The following is a 24,395-nucleotide window of genomic DNA, read 5'->3' as shown; positions in this document are numbered from 1 at the left end:
CTTGTGCCTATGGTTTACTTGAGCTGGTAATGCAGACCTTATTAGGAGTACCATATGGTGGCTTATCCACCAGATTACTGGAAGCAATAAGTGAGGAAACTAATTCCAGCTAATCTTTTAAGTGCCAAGGGGAAAGCAGGAGCCCCTAAATGATAATTAACTAGTTAATAGTGAAAACAAAGGCAATCCCAAGTGGTCCCTTGCCTTTTGTCAGAAATGCAAAATGAGAAAGCCTTAAGCCTATTATTCTTTTTGCCTTGAAATCTTAAATTCTGAAAGCATGACCTTAAGTGGGTACAATGGAATGAGTCCTCATTTATAATTATTTTTTACAAAAGAAAAATTTCCCTGGCATGACAGTGGAAAGAACACAGACTTAAATCATAGCACCATAGGTTTAGAGCTAGAAATAACCATAGAAGCCATCAAAATCCAGTCTTCTTTCCTCCATTTCCATTTTGCATATGAGGAAATTGAATATCTGACTAGACTAGGATCATATATCTAGTAAATATATGAGCAGGGATTTGAAGTCAGGTCATTCAGTACCCCAGTAATATGCCATGCTGAACTCTCCTGAGTTTGAGGCTTAACTCTACCACTTACTGGTCTAGCTATGTGATCTTGAGATGTCCCTCCTCTCTGGGCTGATTTCATCATTGTAAAAGAGAGATAATACTCTCCACTTTGGATTTAAGGTAGTTAAAACAGAAGTTCATAACTTGAAGATCATAAACTTTTAATAATTGATAGCTATATTTTGACAAAAATGGTTTTCTTTATAATTCTATGTATTTTATTAAATTATTTATTAAAAACAAGAGGGTTACACAGGTGTCAGAATCCATGATTTAATAATATATTCAAAGTACCACATAAACCTAAATTATTTTTACTAAATAATAGATTCCCCAAAACAAATAAGTTCTTAGATTCAACCAAATTTATTAATAAGTAACAAAATTAAAGAAATTACATTAAATCAAATTCACAATTTTGATTACAGTATAAATCAGGACCCTGTTATTCCATGTCATGGTCAGAATAAGTTATAAAAACCTATGCTCATGGTATGCTACTATTCACTTGAGAGCTCTCCATGAATATTAATTCAGGAGGTTGTTCTCACCAAACCTCAAAATTTAAATCTAGTTTATTTACAGTAATTTTTTTAAAAAATAGCTTGATAACAAGAAAATCTGAAGAGATCTCCGCTTTTTGGAAATACTATGGCTGCCTGAGCAAAATGCAACCCTAGTAGGAAATGACAAGTTGGTACAGGTAAGGTCAAGAAAGCCAAATCAGGTGATTTTTTTAAAGCCAATCACAAAACAGAATTTGATGGTAAAATACATCTGGAAGAAACCTGAGTTAATAAGATTTTAAGCCAATCACAAAATAGAATTTGATGATAAAATACATCTGGAAGAAACCTGAGTTAATAGGATTTTAAGCCAATCACAAAATAGAATTTGATGGTAAAATACATCTGGAAGAAACCTGAGTTAATAGAATTAATAAGTAAGACTTCCTTACAGCTGATTCAGAACTACCATGCTTTGTGTAGTAGGTGCTCACTAAGTAGGCAATGAATAAGTCTTCTTTCCAACCAAAGCAGATTGTTCTCTCCTCTTCATCCTGGAGTAAAACAACTACTTTGAACTGTCAGAGGAGAGCTTTTTGGGTCAGAATAGGAAACGTCTTAGGCTCTTGCAGTGAAGGAAGAAGAGCTTCTCTGAAACCTGTTGGGGAGGGCTACCTCCCTTGTCCTTGGCCATGCTACTTAAAACAATAAATGGCTCCCCTTCAGCAGGCCATGGGCTAGCATGCTAGACATTTTCTTCATTTTCTTGGGTGTCCTGGGGATGCATTTTCTCCCTCCTTAGGGATGATTCTCTATAAAGTTGCCACTGGTTGTTGGATGCTAGAACTTGTCAAAAGGTGAAAGAGCTGGCTCTCCTTTGTCATCCCAGGGCGGCCCTGAGCAGAATCTTAAGCTGCAAGAAAAAATAAAAATGAGGCCCTTCTTCAGAGCAGAAGGAACAAAGCTTGTCCTGACAGGCCTTAGCATCTTGCACTGCTGCCAAAGGCATCTCAAAATTATCTTCTTTTGCCTTCATAAATCTTCTATTGTACTCCAGTGTAAGCATGAAGACTACAAAGTCTTTGCTTTTAAGGAATTACTACTTTAGAGTTGGAAAGAATCATCGAAGTTATCCAGTCCAGAGCTAAGAGAATTGAGATTTTTTTCCCTCTCAATAACACCGTCATGAAGCTACTAATATAAAAATGAAGCCAAATAGATCAGTGAAGATGACATTATGTGACTCACAAGAGTCTGGACTTGGAGGAACTGAGTTCAACTCTCTTCTCTATAACTATCTGTGTGAGCTGGTCCTTAATATCCCTAAAGGATGCCTTCTTCCTATGTTTCTCCCTTCTCAGTTCTATAAATCCAGATTGAGGGGGTACTGTCAAGGTACCAGAGGCTTAAACTCATAGAATGAGACTAATAGGATATTAGAAATAAAAGACACTTTTAGGGAATAACCCATTTTATCTCCATTTTAAAAATGAGGAAATGTTGAATGCTTACTGTATTTAAATTGCAGTTTCAATCTTACTAGGCCAGTGAGGAAATAAACTCACTTTGGATAAATCCTTTTCTCTGAGGAGTAAACACTTCCCAGAAACACTAAATGATCCTGTAGTATCCTAAAGGAAGTAACTGAATTTACCTTTCACTTATTTTTCCCTACCCTTTATCAATCTGACAAAAATGACACAAAGCTATCACTTTTTTTGGGCCATGCCTTAAAAATAATTGGGATTCTCTGTTATTTTGGGATTGTAGTCTTATTCTACTGTGTTTTCTATTTTAGGGTCAAAATGAGAGACACACATAAAAGATAGTTGAAGATCTGCATGTGGGCTGTGGTTGTCTAGGGCTCGTGCCAGATGGATGGACCTTTCCCCAGTAGTCTTCCTTGTATAGTAAAACTCTGAAGGTTCACAACTCATAAAACAACAAATCACAATTGTATCATCAGTGTATGTGTGTATATACTTACATACATATATGTGTTATATATGTATATTATACGATTTAAAAATATAATTCCTCCTTCCTCCCAAACTTTGGTTTACTTGTGGCACAAGTTTATGTTGTTAAAAAATATTGTTGAAAAAAAAGAAACTCGTCTTCCTAAGTTCAAATCTGGCCTCAGACACTAGCTATGTGACCCAGGGCAAGCGAGTCATGTATCCCTGTTTGTTTCAGTTTCCTCATCCGTAAAATGATCTGGAGAAAGAAATGGCAAATCACCCCAATATCTTTGCCAAGAAAATCCCAAATGGGATCATGAATAAAAAAATGCTGAAAGTAATACATGCTGATTCAGAAATAAAGTTGTTAGAGGAACTGGCAAAATAATGTTGATAATAAAATAATAGAACCAGAAATCATTCCAGATTTAGGCAGAGAAATTTCCCAGGTAAAACTCAATGCTTTTTTCTTCCTTGATAATTTTTCTAGGTGCTAAATTTGCTTTTTTGTATGCACAGCTAAGTCTTAAACAGTTGTACTAACTCCTAATTCATACTTTTGCCATCTTTTTGGATACAATCAGGGAATGTATCCATTATCATTTTTTCCCCAACAAATTGGGAGACAGCTATAACTTTAAAAATTTTGCTATGGTTAACAGTAAGAAAAAATGAGAAGCCAGAAGAGCTCTGACAATATATACACATTTCCTAGCTGTATCCAAGAAAATGGCAAAAGACAGAACTTGAAAGTTGAGACAACTGTAGAAGATTTAACTGGGCATGCAACAGGTAAATTTAGTGACCTAAGTCTAATAAGCTATTTCTTGACTTTAGGACCTAGCCTGCTGGGCCACAAATTTGGCAATCACTCAGAACCTATTGCTGTTTTTCCCTGAGAGTAGCCAATACTGATGAAGACCAGGTTGGACATCTCTTTGCTTTCCTTTATGTGAATGTATGTGGTTTGGCAAAGACTGATTTTTTTAAAAAACAAACTCCTCCAGGGCAAGTTCTAAATCTATTTTGTTAACTAGGCACAGTGCCCAGAAAAGTGCCACACATGTGTGTGATCACTTAATAAGTACTGGGTGGCCTGAAAAGGAACAGCCCTGTTTATTGTATGTGTGTGTATGTGTGTGTGTGTGTGTGTGTGTGTGTGTGTGTGTGATTATTGCTGTTTTTGTAGAAATACAGACATTTCTAGAATATTGACTTATTAAACAACCAAGCTCTCCCTCAGTGTGTTCAGATTGACTGGTGGCTTAAACTTCCCCATAATTTTCTGAACAAAAACTAAAGTGAAACTGATCTTCTGTACTTTCTGGTCTTAAAAGACAAAGCATGTTTGAGAAGCTCAGCTTGTGTTTTAAAAAAGATAGAGCTCTACCTCTATTTAATTCATGAAGAGTTGGACATGACTGAAAATGACTAAACTAAATGAAATTCCTGGTTTAGATTTCTTGGGCTAAAGATTATTATTTCAGCAAAATTTTAAAAGTCTAAGTCAATTTCCCTTTCTTCATCTATAAGGAAAAAAAATGAAAATTAAGGAGAGCTTTAACAATGAACATGTTCCCTAGGTATATACAAGAGACTCGCAAAAGCTCTCACCATTTGTAAGGATATTTGCATCTTAACCCCCTTTTCTTATCCTTTCGTCTTTACACTCTACCACAAAATCCCATCCCACACTGCTACGTTTTTTGGGGGTCTCCTGTTATGGAATGAGGATCTCTTCTGGAGGATTTGTGGAGAGAGACAGGTGACAGTCAAGGGGCAGACAAGCAAGGATAAGTTGCATTTTGCATCTGTAGATGATGAGATAAGAGATCTATCAAAGTCTTGATAAGTAGGAAATAGAGTGATTTTAGTGTTGGTGCAAAATACTTTCCAACTCCATATTGTATGGAGTAGAACTGCTATAATTTCTGGAAGCCAAGTTTATGACAAACCCTCAGTTCAGAACAAGCCAGTTGGTCCAGTGACTTGGGAACAGCAGAAAAATTTCTCAGGATCATTTTGGTGAGCTCAGAGAAGTCATTTGATATCTCTGAGACTTCTTTGACTTTGCCTTATGAAGGGAGAGACTAATATTTGGCTTCTATCTTTTCGGGAAGTGATGGGAGAAACAATAACTGTTAACGATTCGAGGGAAAGGAATCATTCTTTAATTTCAAACTTATTTTTGCTCCGAGGGCAGGTAATACAGTTAGCCCTTCCACATCTTGGGGGTTAAGGGCACGGTATTGCTGTGATCTGGAAAAGCTGCATAATTTTTTTTTTTGGCCCTCCCTTTGCACCAAAGAAAAAGTCAGAATTTTTTCTTTGTCTTTTATGGGGTGTTTACAGTACCTTATTGAAAAATTTAGGTTAAGTCATAGGCTATGTGTAGGTCAATCCTAAGTAAAACTATTTTTTCAATATTGTCTGTTTCCATGAAACTTCCAAAATATTCCCATTTAATTTCTTATGCTGATCAACCCCTTGAAATATAGAAACCTTGATAGGAGAAAGACATGATGTGGAAGGGATAATTGTAAAACTCTGGAATGCTACTTGTATCAAGATACAAGCAATATTCCCCCCATTCTTGGTGAGATAGGATGACTGAGAAAAACAGGGCCATATTCTTCCCTGGTCTAAAGCCAGATCATACCTGGAATGAAGTAATATCATTTTTAATGATCTCCCAAACACCACACCTTTCTTTCTCCATATATATATACATACATATAAAACATATATGTATTTTAACTGAATGACCTCTATGCAGGTAGCCAGGTTGGCTACTCTTAGTTATGAATCCCAAGGGAGCAAAGACTACATTTGTGTCCTTCAGTCTTATGATAAATGGATGGACAATGGACAATCCATAGACTTTGTCTGAACTGGATTGCCTTTGGAAAAATCACAAAATTATTTTAATGAATCCAGACCTCTCTCTTTAAAACAAAGGCCCATATTTTTAATACCAGTATTTTTCTGGTGAAATCATATGACTATGAATAAAGGAATGCCAGCCTTTGGAGAATTAAAGTTAAGGATTGCTCACAGTATGACAGAGAGGTACATGGGGGAATAAGCAGGCTACAAACCATTTGTTTATACAAGACATAGTGTAAAGGATATCATCAAAGAAAGGTAAGATGGGACACCAGGCAGGCCAGTTACATAACACTGCCTAAAGGGAGGGATGCCACTTGTTCCACTCAATGTCAAGAGATCTAAAGAAAGGATCCCATTATTTTGGGTAGACCTCCAAGGAGGAATTTATGGAAAGATAGGTATAATTGTCAGGAGACAGAGAAGCAAAGTGAGTTGCAATTGGCATCTATAGATGATGAGATAGGCAATCAAAGGATAGCCTTGTAGGAAGTAGAATAATTTTAGTTGTTGGTATAAAATATGCCTGAGTTCATTTTGCCTTGGTAACCAGGAATCTTCTCACCTTAGTGGTAACCAGCTCTTTTGCAATTTTGTAAAATGGGGGAAGGATTTGGAAATAAACCATGTTAGAGACTCAGAACTATGTTAGAAGTTAAAAGAAACTGTGGACTATAACTGGAAGAATTTAGACTGAAAGACCCTAGATAGCAGGAGAAAAGGAGATTAAAAGGTAAGACTTTAAAATGAATAAGGAAATTTCTAACTAGTGGGCTGGGGTTTCATCACCAAGGAGTTAATAAATAGTCCATGAGTTTATCAAAGGAAAAAAAGGGTGGGTAGCCCCCTTTCCCTATGGGGAAGTAGTTTTATGTCGGCTAAGAACTACAGAAAGAGAAGCAGCTCTGAGGTGTCAGAGGCATGTATTACTTTGGACATATGTTTCTCTGTGTATTTCTTTATGCCTCCTTTTGTAATTTATCAGAAAGAATCTATTAGAGGAATATTTTGTTACTTTCTAATGCTTTTGATAAATGTCTTTTGATTTCAATTAATAATACATCTTCTGGTTGGTCTGGCAAGAGTAAACACATTAGTGGGGGCTTTTAAGGTATAATTTTTGAATGGATGGATCCTGGTGCTCAAAATGCCTTCAAAATAAGGTCCTCTTCTTAAGGCTCACATGTGGGAGTGCAGCATAGCTGCTCAAAAGTATTATAGCACTGGGAAAATAAGTATTCAATCAAGACTTTATGATTGAATGACTTTTAAAAAAATAATATATCTAATTTCCAATTAGTTCAAATAATAAATTCCCTGATATGATTGCATGTATTCTAATTTACACTATTGAAAATTATAATTATGTAAAATATATTTGGTTCTAGCCCAGTGAAAATATTCACTGCTTCAGGAGATTCATTATTCTGACTAATAATAATTCTGCCTTGATGTATAGAGGTAGATGATTTCTTTAGATCCTTTCAAGCTTAAAAAAATGAGCAATTCCAGGATAGATCTTTCTTTGATCACCTAACTTTGGCAAACATCATTCCCTAATAAGATGAAAAGGTGCCGAACAATTAGTCAAAGTGTAGTACAGGTAAATATTCAATAACTGACTCTACAAAAAGAAATACATACATACATGTATATACACACACATACTAACAATTTAATAACTGCAGGTATAAGCTAGTTCTGAGACTTTCCTTATATGCTATTTCAGTGCTATCTATGGTAAATAATCAGCTTAGAAAAGACCTTTCCATCATTATTGTCACTATTATAAAAAGTCTTTATTAAATGCTTATTTCTAACTGATACTTAGCTATGAAGTAAAACACCTCAATCTTACAAATGATCTCTGATTTTAATAGTGTGTGTGCTATTCCTTCATACCAAGTAGATGGTTCAATAAGCTGCTTTGGTCAACAAGATTTATTACCTATTGGTCAACTTTTCAATATAAGTTTTCCTGAATTCAGCTAATTTGGTTCCCTGGCCAGATACCTGCTGGTCAGTTGCTTGGCCCCTACTCAAAGCCTTCCCAAATTGTTAGGCTTTTTCCATGGCTTGTATTTCATTGATGTCCCTTTGGATAATACGGGGTCACCTTCACATGAGCATAAGCTCTCAGATTGGGCCTTTTGTAGAGGTTAAGTGAAGTAATATGTGCAAAGTGCTCTGTAACTATTAAGCACTATATAAATGTGAATTATTATTATTGGATACCATTTGAAGAACACTACAGGGAATCCCTGGCACTTAAAGTTTGATAAGACAAGTATGTAACCTAGGACAATGTAAAACTAAATGGATGGGGGGAAGCATTAATGTTAAATATGGTCGAAGCAAAAGTGTATTTGTGTGCAGTAATAAGGATAAATGCAACCCATTAGCTATCTAATAAAGCACAAATTTTTAGCATTTAATGCCTCCCAAAATTGGAACCAGCCTGGGCTTATCTCAGATTTTTCCCTTTTTTGTACTCTAACCACTGGAACTGAAATCACCCCCCAACTTCCAGTCTCTATGCTTTCATTCTAATTGTGCCTTCTCCCTGAAAAATGCTCTCCATCTGATATCTATCCATCCTTCAAAGCCCAGCTCAAAGGTCATCACCTCATTTACCTAACATTTATCAAATGCCTGCTAAGTTTTGTATCTCATTGGAAATTCAAAGATGACATGAAATCTCATAGAATGCCAGTCATGAAGATATGTACTTTATAATTCTCAGCAAGTCACTTAATTTTTGCCTGTCTCAGTTTCCCTGACTGTAAAATGGGGATCACAATCTCATCTTTCACAGTTGTTGTGAGGAGCAAATGAGATAACATGCTAAAGGTACATAGTAAGCACTTAATAAATGCCCCATACATTCTAATTTGTATTCAATTCATTCAATAAATATCAAAATGGGAGGCACTAAGGGATACTAAAACAAAGAAATTCCTTAAGTTTATATGCTGGGAGAAAAAGGAATAGAGAATAATATGTATGTATACACAAAGCTAAATAAAAATGTGTGTAAAGTAATTTGTCAAGGGAAGGGTCATCTACAATCAATTGGACTTGTGTTTCATTTTCTTACTTACCAAAATACTTCTCTGTTTCTGCTACAGGCACAATGTCTCACATGTAAGACCTCAATATTTGTAAATGAATAATTAGGAAGGAACATCTATGGGAAATTCAACCCAGGCAGGGTGGATCTGGCAAGACTTTCAGCTTTTTTCTGGTCAATCTGGAGGACAGAATTCCTCAAGAGCTGAATGTGTGAATAACTGGAGTATGTATGCGGTGGGGACAAGAAGGCAAGCAGCACAACCTCCCCCATCAGAAGGGGTAAGGGAACCACCAGACAAAGATAATTTCAGAGAGTTTTAAGTACTTACCACACCGAGGGGGAATTGCCAGAGGTACAAAGCCTCGACCACAAAGATGGACGTAGGCAGAGACCATGTTACAGGCAGCCTGGACTTCACTCATCTCACAGGTATCTCGTATGCACATACTGTAGAACGGGGCAGGATCTACCTGGAATAAAATGCCCCATAGCCACTTTACTTTGCCCATGGGTCAATCAATAAGTGACTAATGGGTTGGGGAATAGGGCAAATCAACAGAAAAGAGGGATGGAAATTAGACCCCTTCGTTGGCTATTAAAGAGTTTCCTGGGAGCTGGAGGCAAGGAGGAGGCCAATCTGTCATTTACTAAATTTGCTTTTCCAGCTTGCGATGGTATTGCTGACACATTCTCAAGGGATCAAGTTTAAAAAGGTACTTTAGAATTAAAGAATTTTGACCTTTCATCTGCTTAGTGTCTCAGTATAGGGTTAATCAAAAGACTATTTAGAGAACTGGGGTAGTAAGATCAAGGAAACTTACTGTGGAAAAAATAATTGGAGTTGGAGACTGTTTGTTCCATCCCACTGGGGGCAATGATTCTTAGAACTCAGGAAGGCCCCTATGTTACAAGCATGGTCCTGCCCTGCTCCTTGTTCCTATGGTGTTTCCTCTTCCTGAGTTTTTTGGTTTGTTTGTTTTTTTACCACCAGCACAACCTGTACTCACCACTCGGAAGCAATTACGGAGCTCAGAGTGGGCATCCAAAAAGAATGCTTTGCAGAGTCTGAAGGACGGAGCTTGGAGACAGGTCTCTGATTTCCTTCTCTGGGCCTGGCACTCACTATCCATCTAGTGGAGTAAACATAAATATTTCCCAAAGAATAATAATGACTTCTCCCATTGCTCCTCGCAACATTATTCCCATTTTATAAATGAAGAAATTAGAGTTCCAAGATGTTAAGTGATTTTCCCCCCCAGTCATACAGTTTATAAATATCAGAGCTTGGATTTGAATCCAAGATTTGTGAGCTAGAATTGTTTTAGTCCTTGTATTTGTATTCCTGACACCTAGTACGATGCTTGGCACATAACAGCCACTTAATAAAGAGTGGATTTTTTTTTTGTGCCCTACATATTTTCTTTTCTTGTGAAAACCAGAATTTAAGAGCCTGGGAAAACTTAAAATATGCCATTTCTAACATCCGAGATCTGCTACTTGATCTTTGGTTTTCTCCACAAAAAATCATGATGGATCTTAATATTGTTGTAAATATGATTATTGAGAAGCTCCAGTAATGGGGGCTGACTAATAACAGATCAGTCATTAGAATATTTATAGTATGCTCTGAAGGGGCAGCTAGGTGATGCAGAGGAGAGAGTAGAAGTCTTGGAGACATCTTCCTGAGGTCAAATGCAGCTCCAGAGACTTATTATCTGTATGTCCTTAGGTAAGTCAGTTGGGACACAACTAAAATGATTCAACAAAAAGCTAGCATTCTCTGCATTCTGCCAATCCAAATGGAAGATGCAGATTTATGTTCCCAAAATTGAACACAATCTAAGTGTGTGTATACATACATATATATAGAAATACACACACACACACACACACACACACACATATATATATATATATATATATATATATATATATATATATATATATATATACCTAAAATTTCAATTCAGGACCATAGATTATTTTTCTAAAAAAAAAATCCATGATTTCATCAAGTTTGGGTATTTTCTCCTCCAAATTCAGATTGAAGCTTTTTATTTTCAAAGCATATGCATGGATAATTTTTCAACATCAATCCTTGCAAAATCTTGTGTTCCAAATTTTCTTCCCCTTGAAAGCAAGTAATTCAATATATGCTCTAACACCTTTTTCACTATATGCCTCTGCCTTTGCTAGTGGGTCTTTCTGGGGGTAGCCCAGCAGAGAGACACTGAGTAGTGCCACAGAGCCCTGGGCATGAACAATAAAGAAAGTAAAAAATAATAAGGTTTAAAATATGTGTCTTTCATCTGCATTCAGGCTCTACCAGGTGGTCTTTAACTCCAGGCCTGGTACACTTAGCCCTATATTATCAGGCAATAAACCTCATCTAATAGAGACCTGGAGATACTTTCTAGTGAGTAAGGAGACTTTGCTGGAGGACCTGCTCCCCTTGATGGGGGTGAGATGGAGGTTTACCTTCCATGCCTCAGTGAATTCATCCAGATTGCCTGCCAGGGATCCATTTGGGAGCAACAGATCATTGCCTGCCTCGTTGTCATTGGTGCCCAAGATACCTGCTGACATACCTGTGGAGAAAGGCCAGGGAGCAAGGCTGAGTGAGGGAGAGAAGCTGACTTAAAAGGGGGCAGGAACAACCTTTGACTCTTTTTCCCCCCATCGTAGAGGGTCTTACTGCTGAAATGAAATAGTAAAAACAAAGGAGTCTTGAACCTGAGTCAAATTCTGCCTCAAATACTTACTAGCTGTCTGCCCCAAGCAATGAATTTAGCACTGGGCCTGGAGTCAGGACGACCCAAGTTCAAATGTGGCCCCAAACTCTTCCTCGCTGTGACTCTGGGCACATCATTTCACCTTATTAATGAGCGTTGTATTGGCAAACCATCCAGTATCTCTGCCAAAACCCAAAGGGGCTCACAAGGAATCAAACACAACTTAAGGACTCACCAACAACATCCATAGAACCATGAGCACTCTACTCATTATATTTGCTCCTCACCACAAACTTGGAAGGCAGGTATTGTTATTATCCCCGCTTTATAGATGAAGGGGTATTAAATGACCTTGCCAGAGATTACAGTGACAAAAGTGGCTGAAGCAGGATTTGAAATCCAGTTTTCCTGACTCCAAAATCTAGCATTCTCGAAACAAATCTAGTGATTTGTCCAGTATTCTCCAAAGGACTCAAAACCAGGTTGTTGTTGTTTTTTTTGTTTTTTTTTTTTTTAAACTCCAAACTCAATATTTTTTCCCATTCTATGATGTACTCATGAAATCAAATTAACTTGAGTCTGGACCATATAACTGAGAAGGTGGGGTATGTTTAGTGGCCTAGTGGGCAGGGACCTGAACATGGAAAGGAGATACAAGCAAACCTACTAGGACACACCTGGGCCACACACCTGGAAGGTGTGTCTACACCTGGGCGACACACCTGGAAGGTGTGCCTACACCTGGGTGATATACTAATGTCCATATCCAGCTATAGACACTTTTTGAGGAAATATCTCCACTGCTGGGCCTTTGCACTGGCTGTCTCCTGTACTTGGAATTGCTTCTCACCTTTGAATTCCTAACTTCCTTCAATCAGAGATAACCTCTATGGGTCATTGGTCCTGGTTCCCACCCTTCTGTCATAGTCCCTTTTCTTGGCTTACCTTTCACCCACTCTGCCTGTATTCTATGTCTATACCTGCTTTTCTATAGACATTTTGTAGCCCCTGTTAGAATATAATTTCCTTAAGCCTGGGACTAATTTTGCTTTTTCTTTGTCCCCCAAACACTTAAGCACAAGCCTGGCACATAGTAATAAGTATTTAATAAATGCTTGTTGGTTAAATGAACCAAAAAATATCTTTTAGGAGAAGGCCCCAACGTGTCTTTCTAATTTTTAGCATCCTTTATTCCCCATCGAGAATATTATATTCCCCTATATTTCGGCCTTTTTATTCTTCCTTTATATGAAATTCAATCTCTTAATTCTTTATCTTTGCACAGATTCCCCTCCCCATCTAGGCCCCCTCTAATTCCTGATATGTACTTTCTTAGTATCTAGTCATTTAAGAACCATGTTCTATATAAGGCTTTTCTTGATTATTTCAACTGCTAGAGTCTTCTCCCTAAATTATCTTTTGACACACATATATGTTGTTTTCCCCAGGTAAGGTATGAATTTCTATACTTTCCCTTTGAGCCATAAACAGCACCCCTGTACTTGTTGAAGACCGAGATTGCAACCTCAAGTTATAGGAGAGCACAGTCATAAAGAAATCACTATGATGAAAGGAGTCTAAGGAAAATCTAAGTATATATCTATTCCTAAGTCAGCTTAAATGCATCCTCCCTCCACCCCAGATGCAATTTCTTCTGCTGTGCTCATATGATAGAGATGTTGCCTTGCCGTCTTTCAAAGATTTAATATGTCTGGGAGTATTTGATTTAAATCAGAGACAACTTGAGACATGACACTCTCTTCAGCTCTCTGAAGGGCTGTTATGGAGGAGGATTAGATACATTCTCTACGGCTGGGGAAAGGCATAATGGGGCTCAGTGGTTAAAAATGTCAAAGGGAACAATAAAATCTAGCTATGGGATCATGAGATCAGAGCAGGAAGGTGCCTTGTGAATCATCTCTTGTAGTCCCTTCATTGCACAAATGCAAAACTGAGGCCTTTGAAGTGTAAATGACTTGGCCAGACTCACATAAATATTGCAGATAATGACAGAGTCCAACAGATGCTGACCCCTTCTTTGCTTTTCATTGCTATTACCATAGGTCAGATCCTTATCACCTCTTGCCTGGATTATTCCAATAGATTCATAATTGATCTTCATTCTCCTCAAAGCTGACAAAATAATATTCCTCACGTTTTTGTATATATATTTTGCATTCATTTATATTATATTGTTTCTGTCACTTTCCCCTCATGGAAAGTAAATGTCCTGAGGACAGAGACTACTGTGTTTTATCATTGTATGCCAGTGCCTAGCACATAGTAAATTATTACTAAATGTTTGTTGACGGATTGACTGTAGTGAGCTCCCCATCCTTGAAACGGAACAAGGTGTGGGTAGATCACTACCTACCTGCTTAGGGATATTGTAGAGATTACTGCATTCCCAAAAAGGTTGATCTAGAAATCAGAGGTGTCAAATGCATAACCTGTAGCCCCCAGAACTCCTAAGTATGACCAAGGAACTAGGATAAAATGGAATTCAGAAATATTTAACTAAAAATAAATAAAAATAAAACAACATAATGTTATTTTGAAGTTTCTATATCAATATGGATTGTATTTGATACCACTGAACTAAATGACTTCTAAGATCTCTTCCAATTCTGACATTATCTGATTCTGTTCAATATCAGTTTTTCCTTTACTTTGTCTCTCTTAGATTTGTTGTTGTTTGGTGATATCAATCATGTCTGACTCTTTGCAATTCCATTTGGGGTTTTCTTAGCAAAGACACTGAAGGAGTTTGCTATTTCCTTCTCCAGCTCATTTTATAATAAAATAAACTGAGGCAAACAGGGTTAAGTGACTTGTGTAAGTGATCACAACCTAATCACTTGATTAGCTGTGATTATACAGCTAATAAGAGTCTGAATTAAGATTTGAACTTTACTGTGCCCAGTTCAGACTGTAAACCTAAAAAGGGTAAATCCCTTTATTTGTGACATTTTCCCCATGTAATTCCCAATGCAATAATAGATAATTATGATTTTGGGATAATGGTAATGATGTCTACCATCGATGTTTGTCACAAAATAATGGAAGGCAGGAATCAGACTTTTGTCATTCCCCTGAAGGCCTCAGGGCCCAACTTAAGAAATCCAAAATCCCATTAATATATAATAATAAAGACTTGAAAATACTAGGCTAGAAGCAAAGATATCTTGGCCCCCGTGATGTTTAAGTGAAGACTTACCATGATTCCAGCCATCCAGTGTCATACTACAGATATCAGAATGAATGTCACAGGAGACCATAGCACCATTCTCATTGGATAATTCTATTTTATAAACTTCTTTCCTCCCATTGGCTCTGACCTTGTCAGGCAAAGGATCAAAACCCAGACAGTTCTCTCCTATTAAGGAAGAATCATATATCTTGTAGACCTGTGATTTGGACAAAAGAATAGAAAAGAATATCTTTAGAATTTGATCATCTAATAGAGGATGAAATGGGGAGGGGCCTTCATCCAAGAGAGGCAGAATAATAATTCTACTAACTGAAAAGGAGCCTTCAAATAGCAACCACACACATTAATGCACTCTGCATAGAATTGTAAATTGGTCCAGCCCTTCTGGGAAGCAATTTGAAAAGATTTCCAAAAAGTCACCAAACTATGCAGACCCTCTGACTCAATGATACTACAACTGTACCTCAAAGAGTCAAAGAATGAGGAAAAGACCCATATATATAACAATACTTATAGCAGCTCTTTTAATAGGGGCAAACAGCTAAAAACTAAAAGGGGGCACAAATTATAGTATGTTAATGTAATAGAATACTATTGTGCTATAAAAATGATGAAAGGGATATTTAATAAAATGCATTAAGATACAGATGATACTGTTTTGTGATTTTCTAAGTCACTATGCATTGAAGTAAATGTTTGATACCACTGAAATAAGTGATTTCCTGTGCTTTCCTCCAACTCTGAGGTAAAATGGTCAAAGAAACCTGAAAAAACTTGTATGAACAGATGCAGAGCGAAGTGAATATTCCTGGGTGAAAAACTTACATAATAAGGACATTGTGAAGACAACTTTAAAAGATTTAAGATATTTGATCAGTTGCAATGACCAACCAAAATTCTAGAGAACCACTGATAAAGCCCAATATTTTCTTTCTTTCCTAATAGAGAGTTGATGGATTCAAGATACAGAATGAAACATACATTTTGACTTTTGGACAATGAGGGAATTTGTTTTACTTGCCTAAGCATATTTATTATAAGGTTTTCTTTTTCTTTCTTTTTTTTAAATTGGGGTGGGGAGCTTGGAAGGGAAAGAAAATACTATAAATACTTGTTAATTAAAAATAAAATAAAAACCAGCAGTTACACAGCTGCTATCCAGGAAGCAGCATAGTTGTTTCTCTAGAGGGATGGGCTGTTGGTATTGTTTGGGGTTCTGCAATGATGTATGCAATTATGATTTCCACAGAGGCAGCCTTTTGAGAAAAGGTCCAAAGAGATTCGCATGGATACATTACAGGAAATGTTTAAGAGCAGTCCAATGTTAGCCTGGTTAATGTTTAAGGGTCAGTACATAACAGAGAATCAGAGGTGTAATCACACCTTTGCAAATCTCCTTAAACATATGATTATTTCAGAACAACCAATATTATTCAGCCTCTAGTTAAGGCTTTCGTTGCTAAATGTTAGGTCAGAGCTGTAACTAGTGTGGGACAAACATGGCTTTGTTCTAAGGCACTGACATGGAGGGGAGTATATTTCCTCCCCACAGCAACTTCTGTCCCTACAATTAACAGTCCTCCACCATGCCTCCTTGGCCCATTTTGAGTGTTTTCTGTGCTTTAGTCTGTCCTACCCCCAGACTTTTGTTCCCCAGGTGAAAGAATTCCTAATTATGGCTCTGCATTAGTGGTTACAGATGTATAATGAATAGTCATCCACAAAGCATCTTTTGACCACCCACCCCCTGGCAGCTCTTGCCTTAGCTTTCCTACAACAGATTTTATGCTAAGTGATCCCAGCATCTGATGAATGTTTCCTAATAAGCCAAAGGTAAAGGATAATGCTTGGACCCAGAAATATCCCTCCTCCATCTGCCACATTCCTTCATGTTTACTCTCCACATCACAGGGCCCCTGAGCTCTGGCAATGAGGATGGGTGCCTGTTAGAAAGATTAAGATGGGAAGAGCTGTCGTTCCTAGGAGGCCCCTTTCTAGTTCCCCAGGTGTTAAAGTTAATGCCTCTCTACTCTTATTCGTAAATATGTTCACTCTTGAAGGCAGGGATTGGGTTGTTTTTTTGTTTTTTAATTTTCTCATTAATATCCCCAGGGTAGGACAGCTACATGGTGCTAGGTGGAACACCAGCACCTAGATTTACCCGAGTTCAAATCCAGCCTCAAACACTTACTTTGTGACCTTGGGCAAGTCACTTAATTTTATTTGCCTCAGTTTCCCCATCTGTAAAATAAGCTGAAGAAGGAAATGGCAAACCACTCCAATATCTTTGCCAAGAAAACCCCAAATGGGGTCACAGAGTCAGAGGTGACTAAAATGATTAAACAACAACAAATCTCTCCATAAGCACCTAATAAATGCTTGTTAATTGATCCTAGATTTAGTTAGAAGGCACTTCAGAGGCCATAAACTCCAGCTTTCTCACAGATGAGGTAACTAAGGCCCAAGGAGGTTACTTAAACCGTAGGTAGCAGAGACAGAATCAGGATTCAGTTCCTCATCCCCCAGTGCTGATGTTTTCCCCACTGTATTGTGATGAGTCCATTCTCAGTTATCCATATCTGATTAGCTGTAGAAATTTTTTTTTCTCTCCCAACTGGCTTCCATCCTTACTGCCCAATATAGTCTTGGGCTGTTCTCCCTTCCACTCTCCTCCTCCCCCCATTATAGTTGATACATGCCAAAGAATGTAAACTCATTTTCATGTTGGTCTCAGCCAAAGAGTAGACAATAAATACTTGTTATGAAGGCAAATTGGCAACATCCCAAAGTCAAATACTCTATAAATTACTTTTGGATTATCTGCTGTTTTGGATTATGTTGGATCTTTACCCTCTCTGGGAAGGGGGCCCAATAGGTGTGATCAGAGACAAATTAACAGTTCCAAGGGAGGAAACTTGCCAGAGGGGGAAGGGGTGCTTTTAAAGCCTCCATCCAAAAATATAAACAGGATTCACTTTCACACAGGTCACTCAGTCCAGCAGCACTGGCTTTTTTGAAGAGCTGGAGAGGCTTTACAAAGGAGCAAGGAGTAGCATCTCACACTTCACCCAACAGCCTGGACTCCTCTCCACTGTGGCCAGAATCCAAGGCCCAGCCTCTATTTCCTGGGCCCCCAAACCTCAGCCGTAGCTTGGTGAGATTACTTTGATGGAGTCTCTACCCTAGGATCATAAAATTAGAACTGGAAGGACCTTAAGATTTACTCCTTCATTTTACCAATAAGGAAAGTGAACTGTTAAAAAGTTGAATGACTTGTCTGTGGTCATATGGTTAATGTTTAAGGAGGGATTTGACCATGGGTTTTACTGACTCTAAGGCTGATGGCCTATTCATTACACCAAATTATCTAATTTTCATGCTCCCATGTTTCTTTGGGCTCATAACAGAGTGAAGGCAACCCCATTGCCTCTCTGAATCTAGAATCTTTCTCTTACTTGATTAGTAAGGAGTAGATCAAGATTGATCATATATTGTTGTCAAGTCAAAGTGGCCTGGTCACAAAGGCTAGTAAGAACATAGAGTTGATGCACAATGAAGACGTTAATCTTATTTCACAGTCATGAGGTTTTTATTTTGTACTACCTGAGTGATGGAGTGGATTCCTATCATGAACCAGTTTTTCCAAAACTTATCAGGATCTAGGTATCCATCAGACTTTGGAGGGCACAAATAAATCTGGTACTTTATACCTAAGGTCTTGGAGATGAGGGAGGGAGGTGGAAGGAAGGGGAGGGTCTAGTGGCCATTGAAATAGGATTTACATGATTCCCCTGCAAACCATTCTTGGAATCTTTTAATTAGTCCAGGCAGCCATCAACCATAGGAAGGGCCCTACAGTACAAGGCATTAGTCCTGGTGAAAATTAGGGACAGAAACCATAATTTATGTAAAAAGGGCATGTTTTGGGTGGGTAAGTAAACTACATTTGTATATCAAAATTCCCTGGTAAAGCAGTAGTAAGGTGCCCTCATGATCTTGAGTCAAGAAGTCTAAAACTTGGAGCAGCTGGGTGATGCAGGAGATGGATTCGGGAGGACCTGAGTTCAAATCCAACCCCAGACATTTGACACTTATTACTCTATTGAAAAAAAGGCTGCCCCAGAGACCTCAAGAAAACCCACCAAGAACATTACAATCACGGGCAAGTCACTTAACTCTGACTGTCTTACCCATCCTCCCCCAAAAGAAAAAATAATCCAACCCTTGAGATAATAGGTCTGGGTCATATGCTTTCCCTATCCATCATATTGTAAAAGGTATATTTTGCAAAGGTGAATCTTTACTTGGAGATCAGTGAATATGAAGTCCAGAAATGGAAAATAAACTAAGAATTCCAATCAAAGATCATCTGGAAAAAGAAACTATGAAAGTAGAACTTTCTGAAGGAACAAGTGGATAAAGTAACAGTGGCAATGGGGGATCCAGCATAGGAGAGACAGTGAGCTATGTTGGTCAAGATTCAGGGGTGCTGGAACTAGCAGAGGCAGAGTGTTAAACTTTCAATGTTTCAATTGCTCTTCAGAAATTGCTAAACATTCTCAACCGGGACTTGATATATTGTTTTGTTGATTGCCTAGCCTTAAAGTGATAAAAAAATTAACAATGCAAATTAAACTTAAAAGTGGGTATATTTTTCAAAGAGCTGGTTTACCAGCATACCACATAATACCAACCCAGAAGTGCATGAGACAAAGGTTCTTAACCTGAAGTTCATAGAACTATGGATGGGTTTCAAGGGTTCTGTGAATTTGGAAGGGAAAAAATATAATAACCTTTATCTCAATATAATTGATTTCTTTGGTAATACTCATTGGTGGTATTCAGTTATGTGTGACTGGAGACTTTTTGGGTAAAAATACTGGAATGATTTGCCATTTCCTTCTCCAGCTAATTTTACAGATGAGGAAACTGAGGTGAACAGGGTTAAGTGATTTACCCAGGATCACATAACCAGTATCTAAATCTGGATTTGAACGAGTAATAGTCCTGATTCCTGATTCCAGCACTTTATCCATCGTACTGCCTAGCTGCTTCTATATATGCTGATTTTTATAATAGCTTTTTATTTTCAAAATATATGCAAAGATAGTTTTCAACAATCCCCTTTGCAAAACCCGTTCCAAAATTTTCTCCCTCTTTTCCCTCCACCCTTTCCCTCCACAGCCATCGATCCAATATATGTAATTCTTCTATACATTGTCTGCTAATTTAATATGTATGCTATATTAATCCCATGTATGCTGTCTTAAGCTTTTAAAACATCAGCATTGTGCCTGCCACATAGTAAGTGCTTAATAAGAGTTTACAGAGTGATCATCTTGGGAAAAGTCCATAAACTTTAGCAGACTAGCAAAGTCATTGACCCTAATAAAGGTTAACCATCCTTGATTGTAGAAAAATCTGGTTTCAAATCTTGCCCCTAATGCTTAGTAGCTCTGGACTTTGATTAAGTCATTTAATTTCCCCAGGTTTCATCTATTGTCCTCATCTATAAAATGGAAAAACTGAAGTCAACTAACATTTTAGTACTTTCCATGTAGTAAGTATTCTATTAAGTGTGGAAATAAAGGGTGGGGACAGCCAAGAAAGAGGGGGTAGAATTACATGGTCTCTGCAATCCGTCCTAGATTGGAATCTGTGATCCTAAGATTTTCCCCTCTGAGAGGGCACAGGTTCAGTTTTATCTAGGGGAGTCAGCAAGGGTTGCAACAGGCTTTTCTGTTTTCCCAATGGGTCCTTGGCTCAGACTGAGCAGAGGCCCTATGTATGGAGAGCTATAAACAGCTTTCATTGAGCCAGAAACTCTGGGAGGTCCTCTACCCACCTGGGGAAGGAATCTGGGGGACTCATTGTGCTGCAGGCAGGCAAAGTAGCTGGCTCTACCAGCTTCTGAAGCTAATCACTGGCTTCTAAGAGCAAGGTTTCAAAAGTTCCCAGAATATAAACCAGTTTTGTGGAGGGCTAATCCAACTCTTATAAATCATAAACCACTTACTGGAGGCCTTTTAAGATGCACAAACCCACACAGAGATGGGGTAGGGGGGATTTGTTTGGAATAGTAAAGGGAGATAAAACTATGATATTCTTCCTTCCATCCATTCCCTGTAGGAATATTCCTAGAGAAACAGGACAGGGCTGTAGTCTAAGCCACCATTCAAAAACATTACCAGAATGTTGTTCTAAGATAGAAAAGCAGTTCAAGGAATTAACCAGTTAGAAAATAAGATTGGAAGCTATGGAAGCAAAGCTTCTTAACATGAACTTATTTTTTTCTATTTTTAAATAATAATAGTTTTTTGTTTTCAAAATATATACAAAGATACTTTTCAACATTCATCTTTGCAAAATCTTGTATTCCAAATTTTTCTCCCTCCCTTCCCCTAGACAGCAAGTAATCCAATATAGATGAAAAACGTGCAATTCTTCTATACATATTTCCACATTTATCATGCTGCACAAGAAAAATCAGATCAAAAGAGGAAAAAATGAGAAAGAGAAAAACGCAAGTAAACAACAACAAAAAGTTGAAAATATTACGTTGTGATCCACATTCAGTTCCCATGGTCCTCTCTCTGGATGCAGATGGCTCTCTCCATCACAAGTCTATTGGAATTGGCCTGAAATACTTCATTGTTGAAAAGAGACATGAACATCACACTTAATCATCACATAATATTGTTATTGTGTACAGTGATCTCTTGGTTTTGCTTACTTCATTCGGCATCAATTCATGTAAGTCTCTCCAAGCTTTTCTGTAATAAGACTGCTTGTAGTTTCTTATAGAACAATAATATTCCATAACATCTATATACCATAACTTATTCAGCCATTCCCCAAATGGGTATTCACTGTTTCCAGTTCCTTGCCATTGCAAAAAGAGCTGTTACAAATATTCCTTTTCCCTTTTTTATGATCTCTTTAGGATACAGATCCAGTAAAGATACTGTTGGATCAAAGAATATGCACAGTTTGATAGCCCTTTGGGCATAGTTCCAAATTGCTCTCCAAAATAGTTGAATCAGTTCACATTTCCACCAACAATGTATTAATATCCCAGTTTTCCCACATCCCCGCCAGCATTTATCATTATCTTTTCCTGTAATTTTAGCCAATCTGAGAGGTATGAAGTAGTCCCACAGAGTTGTCTTAATTTGTATTTCTCCAATCAACAGTGATTTAGAGCATTTTTTCATCTGACTAGAAATGCTTTTAATTTTTTATCTGAAAATTGTCCATTCATATCTTTTGACCATTTATCAACTAGAGAATGGCTTGTACTCTTATAAATTTGAGTTAATTCTCTACATATTTTAGAAATGAAGCCTTTATCAGAAATTTTAGATGTAAATTTTTTTTCCAGTTTTCTGCTTCCCTTCTAATCTTGGTTGCATTGGTTTTGTTTGTACAAAATCTTTTTAATTTAGTAGAATTAAAATTATCCATTTTGCATTTCATGATGCATGAATTTATTTTTTAAAAATATTTTGATATTGAATTCCCAATCCCTATATTTATGCACACCTGCATTTTTTGATTTCCTTCACAAGCTAATTGTACAATAATTCAGAGTCTGATTCTTTTTGTACAGCAAAATAATGTTTTGGTCATGTATACTTATTATGTATCTAAGTTATATTTTAATATATTTAACATCTACTGGTCATCCTGCCATTTAGGGGAGGGGGTGGGGGGGGGTAAGAGGTGAAAAATTGGAACAAGAGGTTTGGCAATTGTTAATGCTGTAAAGTTACCCATGTATATATCCTGTAAATAAAAGGCTATTAAAAAAAATAAAAATATTTTGATAGCTATATTTCTATAATTGATATCTTTTGTAATCCTATGTATCTTAGCATATGTATTTAAAAATAGACTGATATTGAGTGAAGTAAGTAGAACCAAGAAAACATTCTACACAATAACAACAAAATTATGCAATGATCAATTGTGATGGATTTGGTTCTTCTCAATAATGCAATGATCCAAAGCAATTCCCATAGACTTTTTTTTTTCTTTAATAGCCTTTTATTTACAAGTTATATGCATGGGTAATTTCACAGCATTGACAATTGCCAAACCTTTTGTTCCAATTTTTCCCCTCCTTCCCCCCACCCCCTCCCCTAGATGGCCCAATAGACTTTTTTTTTTTAATAGCTTTTAATTTACAAGTTATATGCATAGGTAATTTTACAGCATTGACAATTGCCAAACTTTTTGTTCCATTTCTTTCCCTCCTTCCCCCACCCCCTCCCCTAGATGGTTCAATAGACTTTTGATGGAAATTATCAACCACATGCAGAGAGAAAACTATGAAAACTAAATGTGGATCAAAACAGTATTTTCATCTTTTGTTGTTGTTTGTTTGCTTATGATTTTTGTTGTTTCTCATTTTTTCCTTTTTGATTTGATTTTTTCTTATATAACATGACAAATATAGAAATATGTTCTTAAAAATTTCACATATTTAAAATCTATCAGATTTTTTGCTGTCTTGGGGAGAAAGGCAGGGAGAAAAATTTGGAAAAGTTTTACAAAAAATGGATGCTGACAACTATGTAGTTGAAAAAATAAAATACTGTTGAAGAATTTAAAAATATTCTGAGAAGTCTCTAAGCTTCCAAAGGGGTCTAAGTTAAAACCCCCTCTGTTAAAAGATATCCAAAGCAGTGGGCACAAAGGTCATGAGATCATAGATTCAGAAATCTGGAAAGTTGCTTAGAGCCTAACCTCCCCCCCCCCCCATTTTGAAGATAAACAAAAGTGATGCTAAAGACGTGAAATACCACAGAATCTCACCTAAGGCCCTACAGTCAGAAATCTGGGATCTGGACCCAGATCTGATGTCATATCCCATGTCCTTTCCACTGTATAAGGAAGGAAAAAAAAGACTTCTTTGGAGGGGTTTCAAGTCTTATTCCTTCTATGATTAGCTTCATTATTTTCATCATGAAATCAGATACCTATTTCACCATTTTACTTAAGGAATTAATGAACAAACTTTCAAGGATAACATGCTAAAGATTCTGATCCCTGTAATTCTCAAGTGTCACGGGGCAGAGGGTGGGGATGTGGTCTAGGCAGAGGAAGGGTACTATACCATCTGTCCTTATAAGGAAGGGACACTATCAAGTAGTGGCTCTTTTAAATGGTAGGCAAGGAGGCTGGTGGCAGTAATAATCATTGCATTATTACTAAAAAGCCTCCTTTAGTCTGGGTGCCAGTCCCTATTCTACTCCAGGTAATGAAGAGAGTTATGGTTGAGTTTCAAGAAGACCTGAATTCAAATACCCTCAGGCAGGTAGAAAAGTTTTCTGTGGCTCTGGCATCCCTTTCTGCTCTCTGAAGTTTGTTCATACATAGTTGTTTATATATTGTCTCTCCCATTAGACTGGATTCCTTGAGGGAATGGACTGATTTTGTCCATCTT

At 37.4% G+C, this 24,395-nt stretch overlaps 1 protein-coding gene across 1 annotated transcript in view; it reads right to left on the bottom strand.

The window, feature by feature from the left end:
* Window positions 1–799: 799 nt before the first annotated feature.
* LOC100916970 overlaps window positions 800–24,395 on the bottom strand; it is a 160,622-nt gene continuing 137,026 nt past the window's right edge. The window contains exons 69-73 of the mRNA XM_031945439.1: window positions 14,954–15,143; window positions 11,483–11,592; window positions 10,012–10,134; window positions 9,333–9,474; window positions 800–1,997 (exon numbers count right to left, since the gene is read on the bottom strand). Of these exons, the coding sequence (XP_031801299.1) occupies window positions 1,993–1,997; window positions 9,333–9,474; window positions 10,012–10,134; window positions 11,483–11,592; window positions 14,954–15,143 (570 nt within the window). The 3' untranslated portion in view covers window positions 800–1,992. The remainder of the gene's footprint in view (window positions 1,998–9,332; window positions 9,475–10,011; window positions 10,135–11,482; window positions 11,593–14,953; window positions 15,144–24,395) is intronic.

The sequence above is a fragment of the Sarcophilus harrisii genome, chromosome 1 (assembly GCF_902635505.1).
Source record: "Sarcophilus harrisii chromosome 1, mSarHar1.11, whole genome shotgun sequence".
Lineage (NCBI taxonomy): Eukaryota > Metazoa > Chordata > Mammalia > Dasyuromorphia > Dasyuridae > Sarcophilus > Sarcophilus harrisii.
The sequence above is the reverse complement of the archived record's forward strand: the minus strand, read 5'-3'. Positions and strand labels throughout refer to the sequence as shown.